General features: G+C 35.8%; 1 protein-coding gene and 1 long non-coding RNA gene across 7 annotated transcripts; both read left to right on the forward strand.

Annotated features, from left to right (window-relative positions):
• Positions 1–1,414: 1,414 nt before the first annotated feature.
• tapbpl (TAP binding protein like) lies at positions 1,415–20,663 on the forward strand. Of its 2 annotated transcripts, none has more exons than XM_067401377.1 (9): positions 1,415–1,619; positions 1,857–2,069; positions 2,156–2,434; positions 4,652–4,852; positions 4,932–5,099; positions 18,332–18,435; positions 18,531–18,759; positions 19,792–19,866; positions 20,410–20,663. In XM_067401377.1, exons 1-9 carry the CDS (start codon positions 1,583–1,585, stop codon positions 20,415–20,417), a joined length of 1,314 nt encoding a protein of 437 aa, XP_067257478.1. In that variant the 5' UTR covers positions 1,415–1,582; the 3' UTR covers positions 20,418–20,663. The 2 variants fall into 2 exon arrangements, with proteins under 2 accessions (XP_067257478.1, XP_067257471.1); XM_067401370.1 differs by lacking the exon at positions 20,410–20,663 and adding an exon at positions 20,016–20,384.
• On the forward strand, positions 5,112–14,572 carry LOC137030882 (uncharacterized). Of its 5 annotated transcripts, none has more exons than XR_010896474.1 (8): positions 5,112–8,090; positions 8,471–8,543; positions 8,678–8,829; positions 12,681–12,989; positions 13,118–13,175; positions 13,273–13,351; positions 13,562–13,614; positions 13,741–14,572. It is a non-coding gene; the product is annotated as an uncharacterized lncRNA (long non-coding RNA). The 5 variants fall into 5 exon arrangements; XR_010896475.1 differs by having other exon boundaries at positions 12,681–12,734; positions 12,825–13,175; XR_010896477.1 differs by having other exon boundaries at positions 8,471–8,565; positions 12,681–13,175.
• Positions 20,664–22,837: the final 2,174 nt, after the last annotated feature.

The raw sequence follows: 22,837 nt of genomic DNA on the forward strand, positions 1-22,837 counted from the left end.
CTCAAGTCGTATTGCTTGTAACTTGTAGTGGAGTCATTTTCGATGTAAGGTATCTGTACTTTTACTCAAGTATAGTTTTCAGGTACTCTTTACACCTCAGGTCATATATAGCTACTATGACCCGGAGCTTAGAAGTACTATGGTAAAGTGAAGAAAAAAACAACAACCTAATTTTGATTCCTGGTAAATCTTTAAAGGGTTAGTTCACCCAAAATGAAAATTCTGTCATTCATTACTCACCCTCATGCCGTTCCACACCCGTAAGACCTTCGTTAATCTTCGGAACACAAATTAAGATATTTTTGTTGAAATCCGATGGCTCCATGAGGCCTCCATAGGGAGCAATGACATTTCCTCTCTCAAGATCCATTAATGTACTAAAAACAGATTTAAATCAGTTCATGTGGGTACAGTGGTTCAATATTACTATTATAAAGCGACGAGAATATTTTTGGTGCACCAAAAAAAACGACTTATTTAGTGATGGCCAATTTCAAAGCACTGCTTCAGGAAGCTTCGGAGCATAATGAATCAGTGTGTCGAATCTGCTTTTCGGAGAGCCAAAGTCACGTGATTTCAGCAGTTTAGCGGTTTGACACGCAATCCGAATCACTGATTCGATACACTGATTAATTTGTGCTCTGATGCTTCCTGAAGCAGTGTTTTGAAATCGGCCATCACTATGTAAGTCGTTATTTTGTTTTTTTTTGGCACCAAAAATATTCTCGTCGCTTTATAATATTAATATTGAACCACTGTACTCACATGAACTGATTTAAATATGTTTTTAGTACATTAATGGATCTTGAGAGAGGAAATGTCATTGCTCCCTATGGAGGCCTCACTGAGCCACCGGATTTCAACTAAAATATCTTCATGTGTTTTGAAGATGAACGAAAGTCTTACGGGTGTGGAACAGTATGAGGGTGAGTAATAAATGACATTATTTTCATTGTTGGGTGAACTAACCCTTTAACTCAGTTTTCTTACATATTAATCTGATCAGCCACTCTTCCAATAAGCTTTCCTGTTTTTATTTTTAGCTTTCCTCTCTTCACTGGGTTATTGTAGACTAATTTCTCTGTGTTAAAAAGTTAAATATGAATACAATTTAGAATTTATTTTAGCCAATAGGCCTAGTTGTTGATATTTTGTACATCTATCTAGCCTATCTATCTATCTATGACATAGGCTACATTGTAAATAAGTACGTTACAATAGATACAAAAGTGCAGTAGCCTATCTTCCTACATTTGTGCAAGGGTATATGCCTATACATTTAATATAAGGCCTATAAGTAATATCTCACACACAAATAATAATAAACAAAAAGCGTTACAATTTACATTGCGACTAAACTGAAAAGTTTACTCTTATTTTGAACCTGCCAATGAGGAAGACCTTGATCAAAAGTGAAAGTAGCCTGTAGGCTATCTGAATGTATCACGGTTCGTGTTTCGAGGTTAGCCTAGCAGAGAGCTGTTTATGTCTTTGAATAAGATGCGTGTTTGCTCACTTAATGTAAATATAACAAGCGGCATCTAGCAAAATTATTAATTATATTGTCAGGAGCTGCTCGGTGATGTTAACAATATTCGTCTTCCTTTCGTTGGTTTATGGTGAGTTTTCGATATTTATTTGTGGTCCTATATTGTTTTCAGCCGAGCTGCTTCCATATATTTGCATAGATAGATTTTATATGACTTAATATAATATGAACGTAATGTTTTACAGCATTAAATCGATTGATGGATTTTGCTTTCGGTTTTATTTTCAATAGTCTAATTGGTAGATTTGTCTCCCCCTGCTGTTGAAGTGAATGTACTATCATCATAACCACTGTTCTAATGTCACAGGGCTGGAGGGAGCTGATGTGGTCCTGTCCTGCTCACTGATCGAAGAGGGGGGAGGGATGGGAGGCATGATGGGCGGGGCGATGTTCAAGCGCACCCCCTCCACTCTGGTATTCAGGGATCTCGTTGGAAATGCTGATCTTTCACCAGAGCTCGTGACCCCATATAACCCTCCTGAGACCCCTAATGCTGATGATCTGATCTTTGAGTTGATGTGTAAGTGCAGTGAACCTAAAGTCAGCAAACTGAATATGTCTAAATGAAAAACATATAGAATATCTTTATTGTTTCTCACCCCACAGTACCATCCATTCAGATTCCAAATGCAGACTTGCTTCTTCATGCTGATTGTAACGAACAGGAAGTGGTTTGTGAGATCAGCCGTTATGTTCCTCGTGGAGCTGATATGGATTCTCTACCTGCTCATTTCATTGGCTCAGTTCAGCTGGTGGGTGGCGGCATCAGCCTCACTCTGGTGCTACAGACCCTTCACAGCGAGACAGCACAATCTGACACACAACCTCTCGTGCAGAGCAAACTCAACCTGACTCTCAGCCAATCAGGAACATTGCTGACAGAGGGTAATGTTGTAATGTGTTAATCTGGTCTCTATGTTAACATATATAGTTTCCTTTGTATAGCTATCTGCTATGGGGAAATCCAATGAAACATTCTTCCTCTTTTTGATTAATAATATTTAAGGCGACACGTTAAATATGAGATGAGAGGGAAAATATTTAATAATTTTTTTGTTCGCTCACAAAACTTTTGAGTTCTCTCACAAAGTTTTGCATTCCCCTGAGAAACTTTGCATTCAGTAGCAAAACATTTGCATTCTCACAAAATAATATTGTATGTTTCATGAACAAAGTTAATTATTAATATGTCTATCCAATCAGCATCAGCTGAACCATATATATGTATATATGTATATATATATATATATATATATATATATATATATACATACACAGTTGGCTCACCTATGCTCCCCAACAGTTTTCAGCATCCTTTCGCCACACCAACTCTTCACTCTTGGCTGGGTTCGTCAAGAAGTTGTCCAAATAATCCCAATTCACACAGATCCAGGAAAATGACAAAAATGCTGTATTATGCTGCCAGGCCAGTAGTTGGCGATGTCACTTTGTAAAGAAAAACCATGCGCATATAGAGACGCATGCTCATATCGTCACCGTTTTCACAAATTTGTGTTTTTGTAGTTTACACTGAGACGATAATGGTATCGTTTTCAAAAACGTGCACTTGAATGGCTAACTTTGCATTCGCTCGTAAAAGCATTGAAACATAGTTTCCCCTCCAACCTCTTATTATTTCTATCACAAAGGTTTTGTGAGCAAACGCAAAAGTTTTACGGGCGAACACAAATTTTCTTGGGAGGACGCAAATGTTTTCCGAAGGAATGCAAAGCCATTGAATTATAATATGTTAATTTAGGGGCTCCGGAAATAAATATATAAAAATTAAGAAAGGGACTCCATAACAAGAATAGTAATGGATGCTTCATGAAACTTTGAAATCTACTTTCAGTCTTTTTTGAATCAGTGGTTCGGAGTCATAGAGTGTAAAAAAAGATGGATGACGTCTCCACTTCCTTCAACTGTTCAAAAATTAAGCCAAAATATCCCAGAAATGTCTTTCGGAGCCGGAGTCTGTGCAGTAGTTATTCTGAGGTGGAGCCGCGGTATCGAGGTCCCGCCCACAATCCCGTTCCCAAGCACAGCTGTCAATCATGAGTCAATGATATAACTGACTAAAACCAAACTTACCAAAAAAAAAACAAACACTTCAACTCGCGTCCCATTCGATTACATGGAGAGGACAGGGTTTATGACCTATACTGCAGCCAGCCACCAGGCGGCGATCAATATGCTTTGGATTCACTTTTCAGGACATGTGCACTTGTTCAGAGCGCATATCAAATTACCCAGATCACGTGATATCTGCAATGCAAACGAGATTTTGTTAAATCATTCTGTTTCAAATCTTTTTTTTTATATATATATATATATATATATATATATATATATATATATATATATATATATATATTTATGGGCTTTTTGTGTCTTCATTCGGAGAGGACAGTAGAGAGCAGACAGGAAAGCATTGGGTGGAGAGAGGGGGGCGGGATCAGCAAAGGACCTCAAGATGGGAATTGAACTCGGCTCGCAGTAAACGCATTTGCGCCATATGTCGGCACACTAACCACTAGGCTATCGGCACCGACATTTCGAATCATTTTTAAAATGATGATGGTTCGTCTAGATGGTATTGATCTGATGTCTAATGATTTTAACTGATATTGAGTCAGTTTTATAATGTACATTTAGTTTGAATTATTTTGAATTTTAATGCTTGTGCTTGTATAATACAATGGAGATTGATAGTTATTTCTAATTGGCCTAGATTGCCAAACCCAGCCTATAACACACAAAACAGACTACACTCATAATAAAAGATCACAAATTATGTATTCTCTTTACATTCAATGATTTGTAGATTATATTTAATAGATTACACTTTCTTGAAAACCTTTGCAATTGGTTTTTGATAGGTGTTATTACACATTTCAGCTTTATTCCCGTTGCGTTTACAGCATATTGTCGCCAGTGTGTGGTGGTTTGAACACTGAAAAATTTTGCAAGGTTTTGTTTCTATAACTTCCCAGATTATTGTTATGATCTATGATTTTCTTTAACTAATCTTACTTTTTGCATTGTTTGTAATTACATTGTTAACATTTCTCCTCCTATCTCTCACTCTCTTCTTATACCCAGTTGTGTTTGTGGTGTTCTCGCGCGTCCCATCCATTGTGGCTCCAATAGGGGGTGATGTGCTGTTAGACTGTGGCTTTAGACAGAAGGACTCAGTCCCTGGGCAGGAAGTGGCACTAGAGTGGCGCTTACAACACAGAGGAAATGGCCGTAAAATTCTTGAAATGAAAGCGAGGGAGGTGGAGACAGACATGGCACCAGATGGTAAGTGAGAAATATACATATAATTAAGTGAAATTACATGTTTGGATGCTAAATATCATAATACTAGTGTACACTACAGTATTTGTGGACAGGGAAGGCACAAGCGCTGAAGCAGATCTTCTGGTGAGGGATGGTAATGCGTCTCTGACTATGCAGAGTTTACAGGTCAAAGATGAAGGCACTTACATCTGCACTGTCGGCTCTGGGGAGTTTCAGACTCAACAGATCGTGCAGCTGCAAATTACACGTGAGTTTTTCATTGAATGGTCAAAATGTCCCAGAGATTTCTTGACATTCTTTGGAGGTGTTGTGTATGGATTGTATCTGCTACTAAAAAAAAAAACATTTTTCTCAGAACTGCGAGATGTAAACTTGGAACTGCGTTATAAAGTCAGAATTGCACGTTTATTTACTATCGCAATTCTGAGAAAAATGTCAGCTCATAGTTGACATTTTCTCGCAATTGCGAGTTTATATCTCACAATTCTGAGATATAAACTCGAGAGAGAAAAGTCAGAATTGAAGCTCACAATTCTCACTTTTTTCTCTCAATTGCGAGTTTTATATAAACTCATAAATGCGAGTTACAGTATAAATTCCGAATTATGAGATATAGTCAGAATTCTGAGAAATAAAGTCAGAGCTGCGAGATATAAATTTACTTTTCAAACTTTTTTTTCTCTCAATTGTGAGTTTAGTATTGTGAGATCTAAGGTCACAATTGCGGGAGATAAACTTGCAATTGACCCTTCGCAAAGACCTGCCCCCCTTAGTTACTGTTGCTTTGTCCGACAAGCCATGGCGCTGTCACGCCACAGAGCGTGAAAAATACATCGCGGAGCAAAGAGGACACTGACAACACGTCGACAGACAAGACAGAGCAGGTTACTTAAGATATTAAACAAAGTCCAAATTGTGTAATTTTTTTTAAAGAAATTCGAACAATAAAAAGAGTTTTGTGGCTCTTTAAAGTGTCGTGACAGATTGCTGTAGCGCCTCAGCTCAAGCGGCTCGTGATCCGATCATCTCTTCCTACTAGTCCATTTATAGCATCAAATAAACATGAATGAACATGAGAAGGACTGTTGTTTCAAACGTGGAAAGACGTCAGTACTCACCATTCTTCAAGTTCAAGTCCACCGAGGTTAATCTTCTAACTCCTGACTGCTTTGGCGGACAAAATGGCGGATTTGGCATTATGGTTGGTTAGATCGCTTGTCAATCAAACTCCCGGCGAAGGGAAAATTGTGAGAAAATATCAGAATTGTGAGATAAAATGTTGCAGTACCTTTTTTATTTATTTCATGGCAGAAGCAAACTTCCATAGCTGTGGGCAATGACTCTTAAAGGGATATTTCACCCAAAAAATTACTCACCCTCAAGTTTATGGAGGACCAGGGGTGCCACTTAAAAATAAAAAGAAGAATCAATTAATTAATTTAATAATTCAAACATAAAAATGTATATAAATGATTCACTTTTTACATGGGCAAATTAACAGACATATTTAAAGTTGTTTATTTAATTCCTGTTTTTAAATGTAGTTTAATAAAACAATAAAACAATAAATTTGAAAAATCTTTTTTGAATGTATAAATAAATAGACAAATTTGAAATGGGATATTTAATTCATTTTTTAAAATGTAGATCAATAAAACAATAAAAAGTTCATTAGTAAATCATTTTAAATGCGCATTTAAATCGCTTTTTTAAAAAGAATTTGGCAAATGCTTTTCTTTCTCTATTTACCAGTTGCTTTTCTTTGTCGGTTTGCCAAATGCTTTTCTTTATCCATTTGTCAATCGAGTGGTAAAATGCCATTGGACAGTACACACGTGGGAGCAACCAATCAACTTTCCCCTCAATTTGAAGAGCCAATCCTCTCTCACTTGTAACACTCACTGTCATTGGACAGTTAGTACGGTGACCGGGAAGGGACATGTTCGGTTCATTTAGTTTTGTCGTGGCCACAACATATAAACTCGTGTGAACGTGATAATATGTCATGGCCACAAGATATTAATTCGTGGGAACGGCCACGAGATCGTTTTGTCGAGGTATCGACATCCTTATGTCGTGGCCACGCGATGTAAAGTAGTGGCCTCGAGATCATATGTTGAGGGAACAACATATTTTTCTCATGGCCACGAGTTAAATGTGTAAACAACCTGCACTCTTAGAAGAGGTCGAACCTTTGGAGTTCAATAAAGAACTTTACAGTGCAAATATGAACTTCTAACTATCAAAAAGGTTCAAAGTTGAACTTACAGGTAAAATGGTTATTTGGAAGTTCTTTTTAGAACCTTTGTTGTGGTAACAGGGTTCATATTAGAACCTGTGTGTAGTTAAGGTTCGTTTATGAACCTTTTCTAATATGATTGGAGTGTACAGTCGATACAGTGTTTCATCTGTACCCCGGACCTCCCCGCACATTTCTATAAATTGCATCATAACATTGAAAGACACCATGTTTTTTGTCCATTTTTAAAGCATAAACTAAGAAGACCAAGAATAAAAATTCAGTTTTACATTCATAAATGGACAAGAAGCTGTTCAATGTTAAATGGAGAGGTGACGTGAAATTCTTAGCCCTAAAAATAGACTGTGTTCAATATCTTCCGCTTAGACAACCGTATAAATATTCCCCAATTGAAAAGGACACTATGCAGTTTTAGAGCAAAAATCATGAGTAAAGTGTGATGCACAGGCAATTTATTTTATGTTTCATCTCTCCTTCTGTTCCAACTTTATCTACTTTGTTATTAGCTCATGTTTTAGAAAACATTTCATAATTGTATTGTGTAAGGTTTCATCAGGAAGATTATTTTTTTCTTTATTTAGTTTATTATTATTATCATCATTACTACTACTACTACTACTACTATTGCTTTTACTACAGCTGTTGTTAATCATTTATGTGCTGAGATTGCTTGTGCCTAAATGTTTTTACAAAATAAGAATACTGACAAATAACTAGCAATTCAAAAGTACATTATTTTCACTCAAAGTAAACGAGATTATTAATATTGTTTCGTTTTTAAGCATGAATAAGCAAATCCTTGAAAATGCTTTAAATGTTTTCTGTATCTGGGCTTTGGTACGCAACGCAATGCACTGAATCTCCACAAGTCTCTCTCGCGCAATGATGTCAGTGGTCACGTGGAAAAAACCGTTACAAATTTTGAAGCGGCAGCAGCGGGACCGAGTGGGACTGAGCGGAACGACACAAAAATCTGAGGTAAGACAACATAACGTCTCAAATAAACTATTAACTTTTTGAAAAGCTATGAAACACCTATTTAATGTCATAATAACTTTAAGGTGTGTGATAATGAATAAATGACGACGGGCCTAAGCAGACACGTCGTGTTAATGCGGCCACAATATTGTCAATTTAACGGCCTGGAGAAATAATTCCGGGTGTACCACTTACTACACCTTTTCCACATGTACTATTTCAAGATATTTTGCCGTTTTTTATCCTTACTGTGTGTGCGCGTGTGTTTGCGCACACACACAGAGAGAGAGGGAGAGAATTTAGTAAAAAATGAAAAGTTTATTTTTATTCATATTTTATAACGCATTGTTTTCTAAATTGCAATATTTCTCTGCATATAGAGGCAAGAATGAGCTCAGAGCTGATTCACTGGAAAATCCATGTGGCTGACTGGTTGATGGCAACAGTTTCCAGGTGATCATCCCTACATTTCAAGGTTTATCTCACAAAAATGCACACTCTGTTTAACTTCCCTATTGCAGCAAAACAGACATTTTCACAGTTAAGCAGATATGACATTCTACTATTGAATCCTGTTGTTTTAACAGACAATGGAATTGATGCAGACACTTGAATGAACCTAACTGAAAACTATGATACCTAAAATATTCCCTAAATTGAAGGATCAAGTTAAATTCATAAGATTAGAAGAAAACCTAAAGACTGAGATGCCTACCAAGACCACAAACACCATTCATGTGTAAGTTTATTACATCTACTCTTAAAGTTTTAAAAAAGTATGTGGACACCTCTATTAATTATTATTAACATTTTTTAATTACTTAATAGGTTGTACTGAAGAATTCAGTGACTAGCATTTTCTCACATGTATGTATTTAGTTGACACTGTTATCCAAAACAACTTACATTGCTTTAAACTTATATTGCATTCCCGTTTTGGAATGGGATGCCCATCAACTTGTATAGGTGTGATGGTTAGGTTTCCACATACTTTTAGCTAAACTATATTGCTATCATTACAAATTACTGAGCTGTTAGTAGTACCATTATAACATGCACCTCTCTGCAGTTTTTTGTTTCTGTAGGACTTGATTTGGTATTTCACATGGATCAATCTCAACACAACGTATTGCTCAAACAGGGTGACCAGAAATTTATCAGCTACCCCACTAGCAATACAAAAAAACTTAAGGAGAGTGGAGATTTTTTTCTTTATAAAATTTATTTATTACTTTTTTTTTATCACAAAGCAAATGGAGTTAAAAAATAATCTGTTTGATCAGATGTGCACATATATATGTTAATTCCCACAGTGAAGTACAGGTAAGTGCATAATTTTAAAGAAAGATGGAGGGTAAAATTGCCTCTCTTTAATTTCAGGTAAAGCAAGCAAACAATACAACAAGGTTAGTTTAGCCCTGGTTACCAAAAACCAGTCTTAAGTGACAAGACTGGAAGAGTGTATTTAAGAACGTGTCAAAGAGCCCTGCATTATAACATAGCCCAGCCTTTTATAGTATTTTAAATAATATTATTTTTAAAGGAGTCATGGTGTCACGGACAGAAGGAGACAACGTAATACAGTTCACAAAGGTTTATTATTGCAGGTGGCAGAGATGGGGAGAATAAACAGGTTAGTAGATTGAATGATGACAGGTTGAATGAAATCAGCTGGATGATAACAGTCTCTTTGTATTTGTAGATGATGGTGAGCGGATTGGTCTGGACTGAAGACAAAGGATGATGAAGGTGAGGGATCTCAATTATGAGACGAACAGGTAAGGAACCAGGTAAGTGACACATGGCATGAGATGCTTAAAAACTAATTCAAGAAAGATCACATTTGGCTGGTATTGAAAGACTAAATTAAATTCGTAGCAGGTTTAGCAAAGTAAGGAAATGGGTTATTTTACCAAGGGTCCAAGGACTTGTGACACTAAAAATATGGCAAGTATTGTAGATGTAAGTATGCCAAATGAAATAACACCTTTTCACTTACATAGCTAATATATATAAACTGAAGGGCTCTTTGACATGTTCTTACATACACTCTTCCAGTCTTGTCTCTTAAGAACTGTGCCCGGTTGCATAAAGCACCTTAAAGGGTTAGTTCATTTATTACTGACCCTCATGCCGTTCTACACCTGTAACACCTTCATTAATCTTCGAAATGCAAATTAAGATATTTTAGTTGAAATCCGATGGCTTCATAGCCAGCAATGACATTTCCTCTCTCAAGATCCATTAATGTACTAAAAACACATTTAAATCAGTTCATGTGAGTACAGTGGTTCAATATTAATATTATAAAGTGACGAGAATATTTTTGGTGTGCCAAAAAAACTAAATAACAACTTATTTAGTGATGGCCAAATTCAAAACACTGCTGCAGGAAGCTGGTGTAGTATTTTTGGCACAGAAATACAGTACTCCGTCATTCGTCCAACTCGTGTTTTGAAACTTTGGCCATGTTTAGCATGAGAATCCAACCCTTTAACAGTGTAAATAAGTCAGAATATAGCATTATACCCCCCTTTAAGCTTCAGAGCGTTATGAATCAGCGTGTCGAATCATGATTCGGATTGCGCGTCAAACCACCAAACTGCTGAAATCATGTGACTTTGGCGCTCCGAACTGCTGATTCGACACACTCATCATCACTATTTAAGTCCTTATTTTGTTTTTCTGGCACACCAAAAATATTCTCGTGGCTTTATAATATTAATATTGAACCACTGTACTCACATGAACTGATTTAAATATGTTTTTAGTACATTAATGGATCTTGAGAGAGGAAGTGTCATTGCTGGCTATGCAGGCCTCACTGAGCCATCGGATTTCAACAAAATATCTTAAATTAGTCCACTTTCAAATAAAATTTTCCTGATAATTTACTCACCCCCATGTCATCCAAGATGTTCATGTCTTTCTTTCAGTCGAAAAGAAATTAAGGTTTTTGATGAAAACATTCCAGGATTTTTCTCCTTATAGTGGACTTAGGTGGACCCCAAACGGTTGTGGGTCAAAATTAATTAGTTTCAGTGCAGCTTCAAAGAGCTTTAAATGATACCAGATGAGGAATAAGGGTCTTATCTAGCAAAAAGATTGGTCATTTTCTAAAAAATCAAATGTATATGCTTTTTTATAAACAAATGATCTCCTTCAAGTGGTTCCGGCAAAACCGCACTTCCGTATTCTTCAAAAAGCTTATGCTGTATGTCCTACGCCTTCCCTATTCTACTTACGGAAAAAACGGAACTGGTGCTGCATTCGTTCCATAAGTTGAATAGGGAAGGCGAAGGACGTATAGGGTATGCTGTTTGAAGAATACGGAAGTGGCAGAACCACTTGAAGGAGATCATTTGTTTATATAAAAGCATATACATTTTAAAAACAAATTAGAAAATGACCGATCGTTTCGCTAGATAAGACCCTTATTCCTCATCTGGTATCATTTAAAGCTCTTTGAAGCTGCACTGAAACTGTAATTTTGACCTTCAACCATTTGGGGTCCAGTGAAGTCCACTATAAGGAGAATAATCCTGGAATGTTTTCATCAAAAACCTTCATGTCTTTTCAACTGAAGAAAGAAATACATGAACATCTTGGATGACATGGAGGAGAGTAAATTATCAGGAAAATTTAAATGGAAAGTGAACTAATACTGTAAGGTGTGATTTCTCCTTAACTAAGGGAATGACTTAAGGGTGTTGTATAATACCTGTTTTCTTAGGTAAAAGAAACCGTTAAGTGTTTCACGACAGCAATCCAGGTTTTGCCATTATAAAATTCTGCTGTTGCCATGGACACGTTATTTGTTAATACTAAAATTGGGATTTCTGCCGTCATTCACTCACACTCATGTCATTGCAAACCCATAAGACATTCATTCATCTTTGGATAACAAATAAAGATATTTTTAATATTCTCTCATCATTTATGTCCATTCATTGAAAGACTGAATAAGGCTGTTTTGGAAGCTTGAATGTGCGCGCAAACACAAGAACCAATGAGATTTGTTCTTGCACGTGATGCACACATTTCCGCATCCGTTGACCATAAGAGATATAAATACGTATGTAATTCCATCAATGTTTATGTGAATAAACACCTAAATTACAATTTGTTCATCATATAAAGCAGTCGATCGTGTCTTGTTAGAATACTTGGATTGAACCTGCTCACTCCTTGTAACACTTGGGGAAAAAGGTGAAGTTTTCCAAACCTTATGTTATACTTAGGGAAATGACAGTTAAGGGGCTTTATGCAACACATCGTTTTTAAAAGGATTACTTAAGGGATATTCTTAGGGTTTATGATGTTTCGCCTAAAGAAACCCTTAAGTAACACTTAAGGGTGTTGCAGAAAATAACTGTTAAGTTTAAGGGAAACATAAGGGCGATCTTATGGGAAAATTACACTTAAGGTGCTTTATGCAACCGGGCACTGGTATTTTGTAACAATGGCTGAGCACACCTTGTTGAATTGTTCGCTTGTTGGAGACCTGGAAATATAGAGAACTGTTTTTACTCTCCACCATTCTCTAAAATTACACACTTGCTTAATAATATATTTCTTTTGTTTTTTTAGATGGACAATCTGTCTGACCAAGATGTGTATCAAAAGAGGTCAAGGGCAGTTGGGGTAAGTGTCCCAGACAGAATCAACTTAAGTTTTTTAAGAATAGCAGACATATTTTTGTGGGTAGATTTATTCAGGAGAAGATGATTACAGCATTGGGATCCACTTGGATAAAATGAAAACCAAATGCTTGGAGATCACCAAATCCTTTTAGAGGACTAAATGACACGGACAAAGAGTGAGAGGACAGACTATATGAAACATCACTCCACAAAGGAAATATTATCATTATATCCAGCCCTTAATGTCCCCTCAGTTGTGAGTAAAATTGTGTTTCAAATTGTGACTTAAAAGCAAATAATAATGGAAATTATGTATCATTTAATACGTTTATATTGAATACATACATGTTATACTGAATATAACATTATTCTCTTCTTGTTTAGGAACCACGTACACCCAACCCTGTGCTGTATATACTGTAAATGGTGCCTTGTGTAACAGGTATACAAAGTATACTAGTAAATATTGTTATAATTCACACAAAATTGTTCATATACGTTTTATGATACCTGATCTAAAGGTGCGCTTCTCCTTTAAGTGATGCGAGGTCACAGTATGACCTAATTTCCTGTCCTGTCTCCTCCTCTTCCCTTTTGAAATGTGATTCGATGGAAGAGGTAGGTTTCTTTTGTCATCCTGTTAATTTTATTTAATCCTAATGTTAATTATATCTTTTATATCTTTATTTCAACCCAATATGTATATGTAAAGTACTGTTTTATCTATCATTGGGATTATTTTTGATATTTTACATTCTTTGAGATATATTTCTGTCTTTATGTGAGACCAGCACATGGTAATGGAGGCGCACCATATTTGTTTTATAGAGTGTTATAAGGGCCACTCGATCTGAGGCTGCTTATTTGTCTCTGTTAAACAGGTATGTTTTCTATATTATTTTCCTTATGTTCATGTTTTCTTCCGCCCTTTTGAAATGTGATTCGATGGAAGAGAGTGTTATAAGGGCCACTCAGTCTGAGGCTGCTTATTTTTCTCTTTTACTCAGTAAAAAGATCCAGTGAATCGACTGCTTGCTGTCCCGTGTCTGTTTCTGCATCCACACAACGTAACAACGCAGACCAAGTTTTAATACCCGGTGTCGCTGGCCGCACATCACGCTGGGCATAAGCGAGCCGCACGGGTTACACTTGGATGCAGTCTGTTTTAGAAATAATGATGCAAGGGGAGAAGGTCTGTGAAGTAGACGATATGACCAGGTCATATGACCATGTTATTCTAATGACAATGTACTTCATCTTCAACCTTGAATATGCTTCAAAGCCGAGAAACACTCTAACATTATTTGAAAAATAAAAATGTCCTGTTTAATGTCCTGTTTAAACATTATCTTAAAAATTATATATAAATGAAAAATTTAATAATATAAAAATGATAGATATTCAGCTACATTCTGTTAAAAGTTGATGGAAATGTATAGATTAATGAATGAATTAATTTATTTATTTGATTGTTTATTTATTTATTTATTTGAATTATAAAAAACAATATTCCTTTTTTCTCTGTCCATTGGTGCCTGTGCTCACATTTTATATTTATGTATTAAACATTTTATAGACAATCATTGTGTTCTGTATTCAGTGTTTTGAAATGGGATTAAGATATAGTTATACAAGTTATATATAAGACATATAGTTAATGTATAATTTATATTATATTTTAATAATTATTATTAATATATGTTATTGCTATCTAAAAGGAAAAGGTTCAAAATGGAACCTTAATGGGGCTTTAATGCACCTTTAAGTGAAGGTTCCAATTAGAACCTTTTTAAAAAGGTTCAAAAATGAACCTTTAAGGTTCCCCCACAGTTGCAATCGCCAGGAACCTCAAAAGGTTCATTTTTGAACCTTTTCTTCTTAGAGTGTGCGCAACCTGGAATTATCACAAATGGACAATACCATAATAATATTTTTAATTAAGAATGAAAAATAAGGGTGGTATATATATATAAAATACAGAAATAAAATAAAATCATAAATAAAGCTTTCATAGGTTATATACAAATAATAAACAAAATATTCTAAAATAGTTACACATTTTTTAAACTTAAACTCTGAATTAATTCGAATGCTGTCACAGGCACGAGGGGCTACAAGTGAAAACAGACGCTCATTTACAGAAATAGGTTACAGAAATACAGTCATAAAGTAAAGAATATTGATTAGATAAAGAAATATGGGAAATGAAGGGGAAAATAAAGCAAATAAATATACACAGGGTGCGATTTGTAGGGGGGGACGGGGGGATTTCCACCCTTCTGGTCTATGTATCCCTGCCTCTGCTGAATTATCCCCGGTAGGGATAAAAAAAAAATATCCCCCCTGGGTGATGCTACTCCACAAACCACCAACAGAGCATATAAAATACCAAAAATAAAAATCTTTTTTTTTTAAACATCGCCAAATAAAACGCTGCGTTTATATAGAACTGTCTCTTTACCACCACAACAAACGGGACACTTTTCAGACGCGCATTCCGGCTTCGCCTCAGCGCCAGGCGCAAGTCAAACAAGCGCGGAAAAGGTGCAGGTGACGACGAGTGAGCTTCAGTTGAACAACAGTGAACTGCGGTCAGATGATGTTAGTAAAACTCAGAAAAATGAACATGACTGTCCAATCAGCCGTTATACTGTGCTCGTGGCGCGCACTCAAGAATTGCATGCGCAAATGCGCCGGCGCGTAATTACTTTATTATAGCTTAAATAAAGTTCAAAAGAAACTACTGTACGAGTAGCCTAATGGCCGTCGGTGTTCTGTTAAGTCATGAAATTACCAAACATGCGATTAAAGCTGCCTCAAAACTGTGCATGCATTTGTTGACATGGTTTTAAAGCAATTGTTATCCCATTTGTTGGCCGTAAAACGTCCTAAAAATGCACATATGTACACCAGGGAAATCTACATTTTCTCGCGGGAGCATGCCCCCGTACCCCCCTAGTAAACTACATTTTCTGACCTTGGTAATTATGAAACCCTGTGTACAGCACAGTTTATATTCTATCTAATGAAATCTGAGGTAAACGTGTATAAATAAATGGGACCAAACGCGACTGAATGTAAAGGGTTGTGTCTCTATTAATAGCCTAACTACCGATTGATTTTGCATTTCTATCAGAAATTAAGAATTATTAGTGTTATTGTAATGCTGCAAATATCTAAGCTATATCTAATACTTCAAATCTCAAAGTTAAATCAGAATTTTTTTTGTAAAAATGTTTCTGTAACAGCTGCCAAAAATAGTATATAGCTCCACTGTGGTTTTTAAAAAAAAAAAAAAAAAACTTTTCAAAAGTCTGTTTTTTTTCACAAATCGCACCCTGAATATACAGATGTAACTAATAATATAAAAATATTTAATAAAAAATAAACGATAAGTGAATGGATTTAAAAGACTGTTCGGTGGGATTAAAATGTACAACATATAAACATTGATTTATAATCTTCATTCGAATGCTGTCTGCAACATCGCCCACAATACAATATAATATGCACTATGTTAATATAATAATTTCTTTATTCCGTTCTTTTTCTTAATTAAAAATATTATTATGGTATTGTCCATTTGTGATAATTCCAGGTTGCTATGGTTGCGCAGGTTGTTTACATATTTAACTCGTGGCCATGAGAAAAATATATCGTTACCTCGACAAAACGATCTCGTGGCCGTTCCCACGAATTAATATCTTGTGGCCATGACATATTATCACGTTCACACGAGTTTATATGTTGTGGCCACGACAAAACTAAATGAACCGAACATGTCCCCTCCCGGTCACCGTACTAACTGTCCAATGACAGTGAGTGTTACAAGTGAGAGAGGATTGGCTCTTCAAATTGAGGGGAAAGTTGATTGGTTGCTCCCACGTGTGTACTGTCCAATGGCATTTTACCACTCGATTGACAAATGGATAAAGAAAAGCATTTGGCAAACCGACAAAGAAAAGCAACTGGTAAATAGAGAAAGAAAAGCATTTGCCAAATTCTTTTTAAAAAAGCGATTTAAATGCGCATTTAAAATGATTTACTAATGAACTTTTTATTGTTTTATTGATCTACATTTTAAAAAATGAATTAAATATCCCATTTCAAATTTGTCTATTTATTTATACATTCAAAAAAGATTTTTTAAATTTATTGTTTTATTGTTTTATTAAACTACATTTAAAAACAGAAATTAAATAAACAACTTTAAATATGTCTATTAATTTGCCCATGTAAAAAGTGAATCATTTATATACATTTTTATGTTTGAATTATTAAATTAATTGATTCTTCTTTTTATTTTTAAGTGGCACCCCTGGTCCTCCATACAAGTTGTTCTAAACCTGTATGATTTTTTTCTTCTTCTGCTGAACACAAAAGAAGATATTTTGAAGAATGTCAGTAACCAAACAGTTGATGAGCTCCATTGACTTCCATAGTATGAAAAAAAATCAATGGGGACAGAATTTTCATTTTTGGGTGACACACTTTCACACTCTCATTTATTTCTTTAATTTGTAAAATAAATGTCCAACATTAGACAGGAGAATGCTGCCATTTTTTCTGAAAGTCATTATTATTTCAACCAAATCTCAAATTATGTATTTTGTTTCAAAGCATTCTACGGTGTAAATTTTTGTAATAAAATGGCAGACTCCTTTGTCTTGGAAAGTCTAATTTCATTGCTAGCATATTAACATCCTAAATACACACAATTAATATTTTCATATGATTTGCATAATGTCAATGGGTCTCATTCATGAAACATTCGTAAATATACGAGTAAATATGTGAGTGATTTACATGTGAAGAGACCTTCCTGAAAACTCTTCTCCTGATTCACAAATACTTCGTAAACGTCAGAAGTGATAGTGAAATGTGTGTTAATGAATTCCAATCAGTCGTAAATGGGACGCGCGTGCACGCTCATTCTCAATTACCATAAATCCCGCCCATTAAATCCGACTGACAACTATATATGGGCATCATATTATGATACCAAACGAAGGATTTTGGCCATATAGGAAACAATTTCCATAACAATTAAGGGGCCATTAGTTTGCCCAGCCCTATTGAAATCAATTAATTATTTGATTAAAGTGCTCCGTTTGCAGATGCTATTACTGACTCTCACAATAAAAGTAAAAAGAAAAAACGTATGTAAATTACTATATATAATATTTTTTCAAAATGCTGTGTAAATATGTACCTTATTAAGGTGAATTAAAATGCAGCCTTATTAATGAGCAAAACGTTCGGATGTTAAACGCACTATTTACACATGGCTGGGAGCAAGTGTAGATTTCTTTCGTACCAACTAACATTTGAAAAAAACGAACATTTTAATGAATCCGAAAATTTACGCCAGAACCACTTTACACACGATTTACAAACAAATTCGTTCTGCTCGTGTTTCTTGAATGAGACCCATTATGCGTAAACGTTGCTTTCTTCACTCATCTTTAGAAAAAATAAAATATTAAAAAAATATGTTTTTTTTTTATTTTTCATATTTTTAAACACACTACTTTCTATTATTAGAATGAAATTTCATAGTTTAATACTGAAAGTCCATATCATTCTATCTTTACCCAGAACCTCCTCATGTCAAACTCTCTGAGGAGAAACTGATATTTCAGGATTCGACGCCTCAGAAACTGAGCTGTCATTGTCATCGTTACTATCCTCTGGATGTGCAGGTCAGCTCACTTTCACAACAGCCAAAAAGCACAAAACCATATTACGATTGTTTTGGGCTGTAGTTTAGTGTCCTGACAGCCCTGTGCTTCTGTAGGTGGAGTGGTTTTTCCAGGTTCCCTCTGCAGAAGAGCCGGTCTCTTTGACAAAAGAATCCTCCCTCTCCAGCCATCGGCAGCACAGTGATGGAACATATTCCCTCTCCTCTCACCTCACCCTACGGCCCGACAAGCACCCACCGGGGACGGTTGTCACCTGTAGGGTCTCTCACGCCTCCCTAGAAACAGACAGTGAAGTCAGCCTGACTGTGGACGAACCTGAGCCAAGTAAGTGATATTTAGACATTTAGTTCTCACAAATATGATTTTGTTTAAATGTAAATTGAAAGTTTATCACAGAGTAGAACAGAATTCATTGTAAGAGCGCAGTTATAAGCATAAAACGTACTGAGTTTACCTGCTCAGCATGATGGCGTTTAATGTCGAAAATAGCCTCTGTAATCCGATTTCCACTTGTTAGCAACCGTCATTTTCAAGACATGTAACAATGTATTTTATGTCGTACAAATAAAACATGAGCTTTTTTGTTCCACCACAGAACTTATTTCATCCATTTAACCAAAAACCCATTAAAAAAAAAAAACACTGACTGTGGGACGATGGAACTGGAAGTGCTAAAATGCTAACTCGCTTCTGGGTTTTGGCCTACAAAAATGTGTCATAGTTCCACCACTCAATTCCAGTCTCATTTCCTGTTACATACCTACATAACAATCAAACAAATTTGCATAACACCAGCCTATGGCCGTGAGCAACATCTACTTTGACCCGCTCTCAAACACTGTAGTTGTAGCTGAGGCCTGGAAGAGTTGCAATGCAGATCCAAATCCACTGCAAATCCACTGTGCATTCACTTCCAAAGGACGAGGACTCGCGCTAGAATTAATATGGTAAAACCGATGGCATCATTACTGTTCGTATCACGGAGTATATAAGATACGGTAATTCAGATACGGTAATAGGCGTTTCATAAGTGGTCGCCCAATTACAACAGACTGGGCCATCTGACCAATCAGAGCGGAGTAGGTGCTCAGAAATGAGGGGTTTAGAGAGACTGAGTCTTTGAAATAATCATTTTCAGACTCTTTGAGAAATGAGGTGATGTATATTATTATTATTTGTGTGTTTATTATTATTATAATGATGCATGTAAACCTATTGTAGGAGACTAAAACAGCATATTTGGGGCACTTTAATATGCAACTTTAGATGGTGATTACTGCAAGTCTAGTCATGTGTTAATATAAGTATTCATGAACTGTTGCTAATGAAAGCTGTGGAACTTTTTGAATTTAACAGAAAAAGCCTTCTGGACAATCATCTTCATGTTGGTGATATCAGTGCTGTTTTTGTATCAAGCATTCAGAGGTGCAGGTGAGTTTCGTTGTTTAGGGTCAGTATGATATATATTTTTTAAAGAAATTAACATTTATTCAGCAAGGATGCATTAAACTTACAGTAAAAAGTGAAAAAGATTAATGTTACAAAAAGAACTGTTCTTTTGAACTTTTTATTTGTCAAAGAGAAGAAAATCTCCACCAAAATATTGAGCAGCAAATCTGTTTTCAACATTGATATAATGGGAAATGTTTTTTGAGCAGCAAATCAGAATATTAGAATGACTTCTGAAGGATCATGTGACACTGAAGACTGGAGTAATGAATACAGCTTTGATCACATGAATAAATTAGAATAAAGTTGTTTTAAATTATAATAATATTTCAGAATATTATTAATTTTTACTGTATTTTTTAAACTGCATCCTTGGCGTGCATAAGACACTTTCAGAAACAAGGAAAAAATCTTTTGAACGGTACTGTATACCACAGAATAGTGAGGGGATTTAAATGTTAAATGTATTATTATTATAATCATTTTTGTGGGTTTTTTTGTATTATTATTATTATGTCTTTTCAGAGAACTGAGGACCTGTCTTCTGAGTGAAATCTTGGGAAGTTTACTTCAACTGCATACAGTGGATTTATTTTCATTCCATTATGGTACATTTGTTTAATAGAAGTTAAATGTCAAAAAAGGTTCCCTGCGTAATTTATTCTATAAACATAAAATGAATTCCACTGTTTTTCTCCTTATGTTCTGATCTATTGGATGCTATTATTTGTTGTACATTTTCCTTTTTTTCTTTTTCTTTTTTTTTAATAAAAACAGAAACCGAGCAGGTTTTGTTGATGGTTTTACTGGCATCATCTGCAGTATCAGGGACACACAAGCATGCTCTTTATACAATCTATTCCTGACATCAGGGCTGATGGCATTACCCCTATGTTGGTATATGATTTCATTCATTCATATTTATACATATAATAATTTGTCATCTTATTTAGTTTGTCTCAATTGATCTTACAAGAGAAATATAGACATGTCTACAGTCTCCAACAACAGAACAAAATATAAAAGTCTGTGCTGACGAAGGAATGTGAACCATGGCAGTATAGACTATAGTTTATGCTCTTTCTGCATTGATTATCTGTTCATTTCTGTACATTTCAGTACATTTTGGCAGGCTTGTAGCATTCACAACTTGTTCCCATTCGAGGCCTTTCCACAGTAGGCCTACAGGAAAATGAGGCTTATTTTGTAAATAACAGGCAGTTAATAGTAATAATTAAACATATTACAAGTAAAAGAGTTCAACAGTAGGATTATTCTGCCATGCAAGTCAAAAGACAACAGATGTACTTCTAACACCTTTAGTATTCTATGTGCACGTTCTCATTTTCCCATTTAACACAGTTTTAACATTGTTTTTACTGTTTGTTTTCATTAACTTGTGCACCTCCAGGTACAAACTCAGGAAAAAAAAGTACAGAAACTGTTACTGGGGCGGTACCCTTTCAAATGGTACTAATATGTAGGGATTGGGAAATGAAGCCTCATAAAGCACAGAGACGTTTGCCTGCTTGTTCCCAGTAGCCACTCACTGCAGAACACACGAGATCCAGCGGGTGGAGATGGGTAGTTTTGATCCAGGGGGGCGGAGACGGGTAGGATAAGGAATATGTTAAGTGGAAGGAGTTGGATCTAGATCCAGGGGGCGGAGATGGGTAGGTTAAGGGATATATAAAGTGTGAGGAGTTAGATCCAGATCCAAGGGGGTGGAGATGGGTAGTTTAGATCAAGGGGGCGGAGACAGGTAGGTTCAGGGATATGTAAAATGTGAGGAGTTAGATCTAGATCCAGGGGGCAGAGACGGGTATGTTTAGGGATATGCAAAGTAGGAGGAGTTGGACCCCGGCCCCTGGATCTCGTGTTCTGCAGTGAGGACCATCTCACTGTTCCGGGGAAAGATTAAATGCTTCGAGAGAGTAAAAAACAGCGCCATCTGATGGTTAGTAAAAATAAAGCAGCCAAAAGTCCGTGAAAGTAGCTCCATCAGATAAAGCAGCCACCACCGACTCCATAGTTTTAATGTTAAGTGCACAAATAAAAGCCTAATACGTGTGAGTGTTTTGAATTTCTCTCTTTGATAAATTAATTTACCCATTAGAATGTGGCAATAAATGCCAGTATGAATATCGATATGACGTAATATTAAAGGAAAATGTAGGCTACACATATATGACTAACAGAGTTTTATATGGCAAGTATTTTTTAATTTTTCTGAAAAAATTTTACTGTTCATATTACTTTTATGACTGGGTATTTAAAAATGTAATTGAATAGATTTGAATGAATGTTCGAACATTCCGACACGTAAAGCAAATTGTGCACTTCACCAATTTTTGGTGAAATCAATACTTCATTGGAGATTGTGCTGTGTGTTGAACGAACGTAACATCACTAACTAATATGTACTATTTTACCGCCAGAGTGACAGCTTTTTTACCTTTTTTGTGTAAAAAAAATTGTGTAAAAATGTCTCTGTGTTGTTTTTTTCTTAAAAAGAAGTAAGCAAATTCTGAGAAACGCTGTTGAAAGTGTATTGGACCAAGCAGCACAACACACTTGTAGCCATACTTTTGTGTTTTTTTTCTAAATGTTGATAAAAAACTATTGCAAAATGACAGTGTTTCCTTTAACCGATGTTATGCAACTAAAACTCTCGCATTAAGTCATTTTCTAAAAGATACTTCTTTCTAAGAGCTTTATTTGGAGCGTAATATTTGCCAGGGCTTCTGAAAGCCCTTCTCCCTCATATATGCTTCCCTGGGTTCTTTTCAATACTCCAATGGATGCTTTCTCATTTTTTCGCTCCTCTATCCTCCAGCCTATGACCTGGAAACTGATCGAAGAATCTTGGAATCACGAATCTCGAAGGCCATTTCAATTCTATAAATGCACCGCGAGGAGTGAGAAAACTTCCTGAAGAGCTATGAGCGAGGAT

The sequence above is a fragment of the Chanodichthys erythropterus genome, chromosome 2 (assembly GCF_024489055.1).
Source record: "Chanodichthys erythropterus isolate Z2021 chromosome 2, ASM2448905v1, whole genome shotgun sequence".
In the NCBI taxonomy this organism is placed as follows: domain Eukaryota; kingdom Metazoa; phylum Chordata; class Actinopteri; order Cypriniformes; family Xenocyprididae; genus Chanodichthys; species Chanodichthys erythropterus.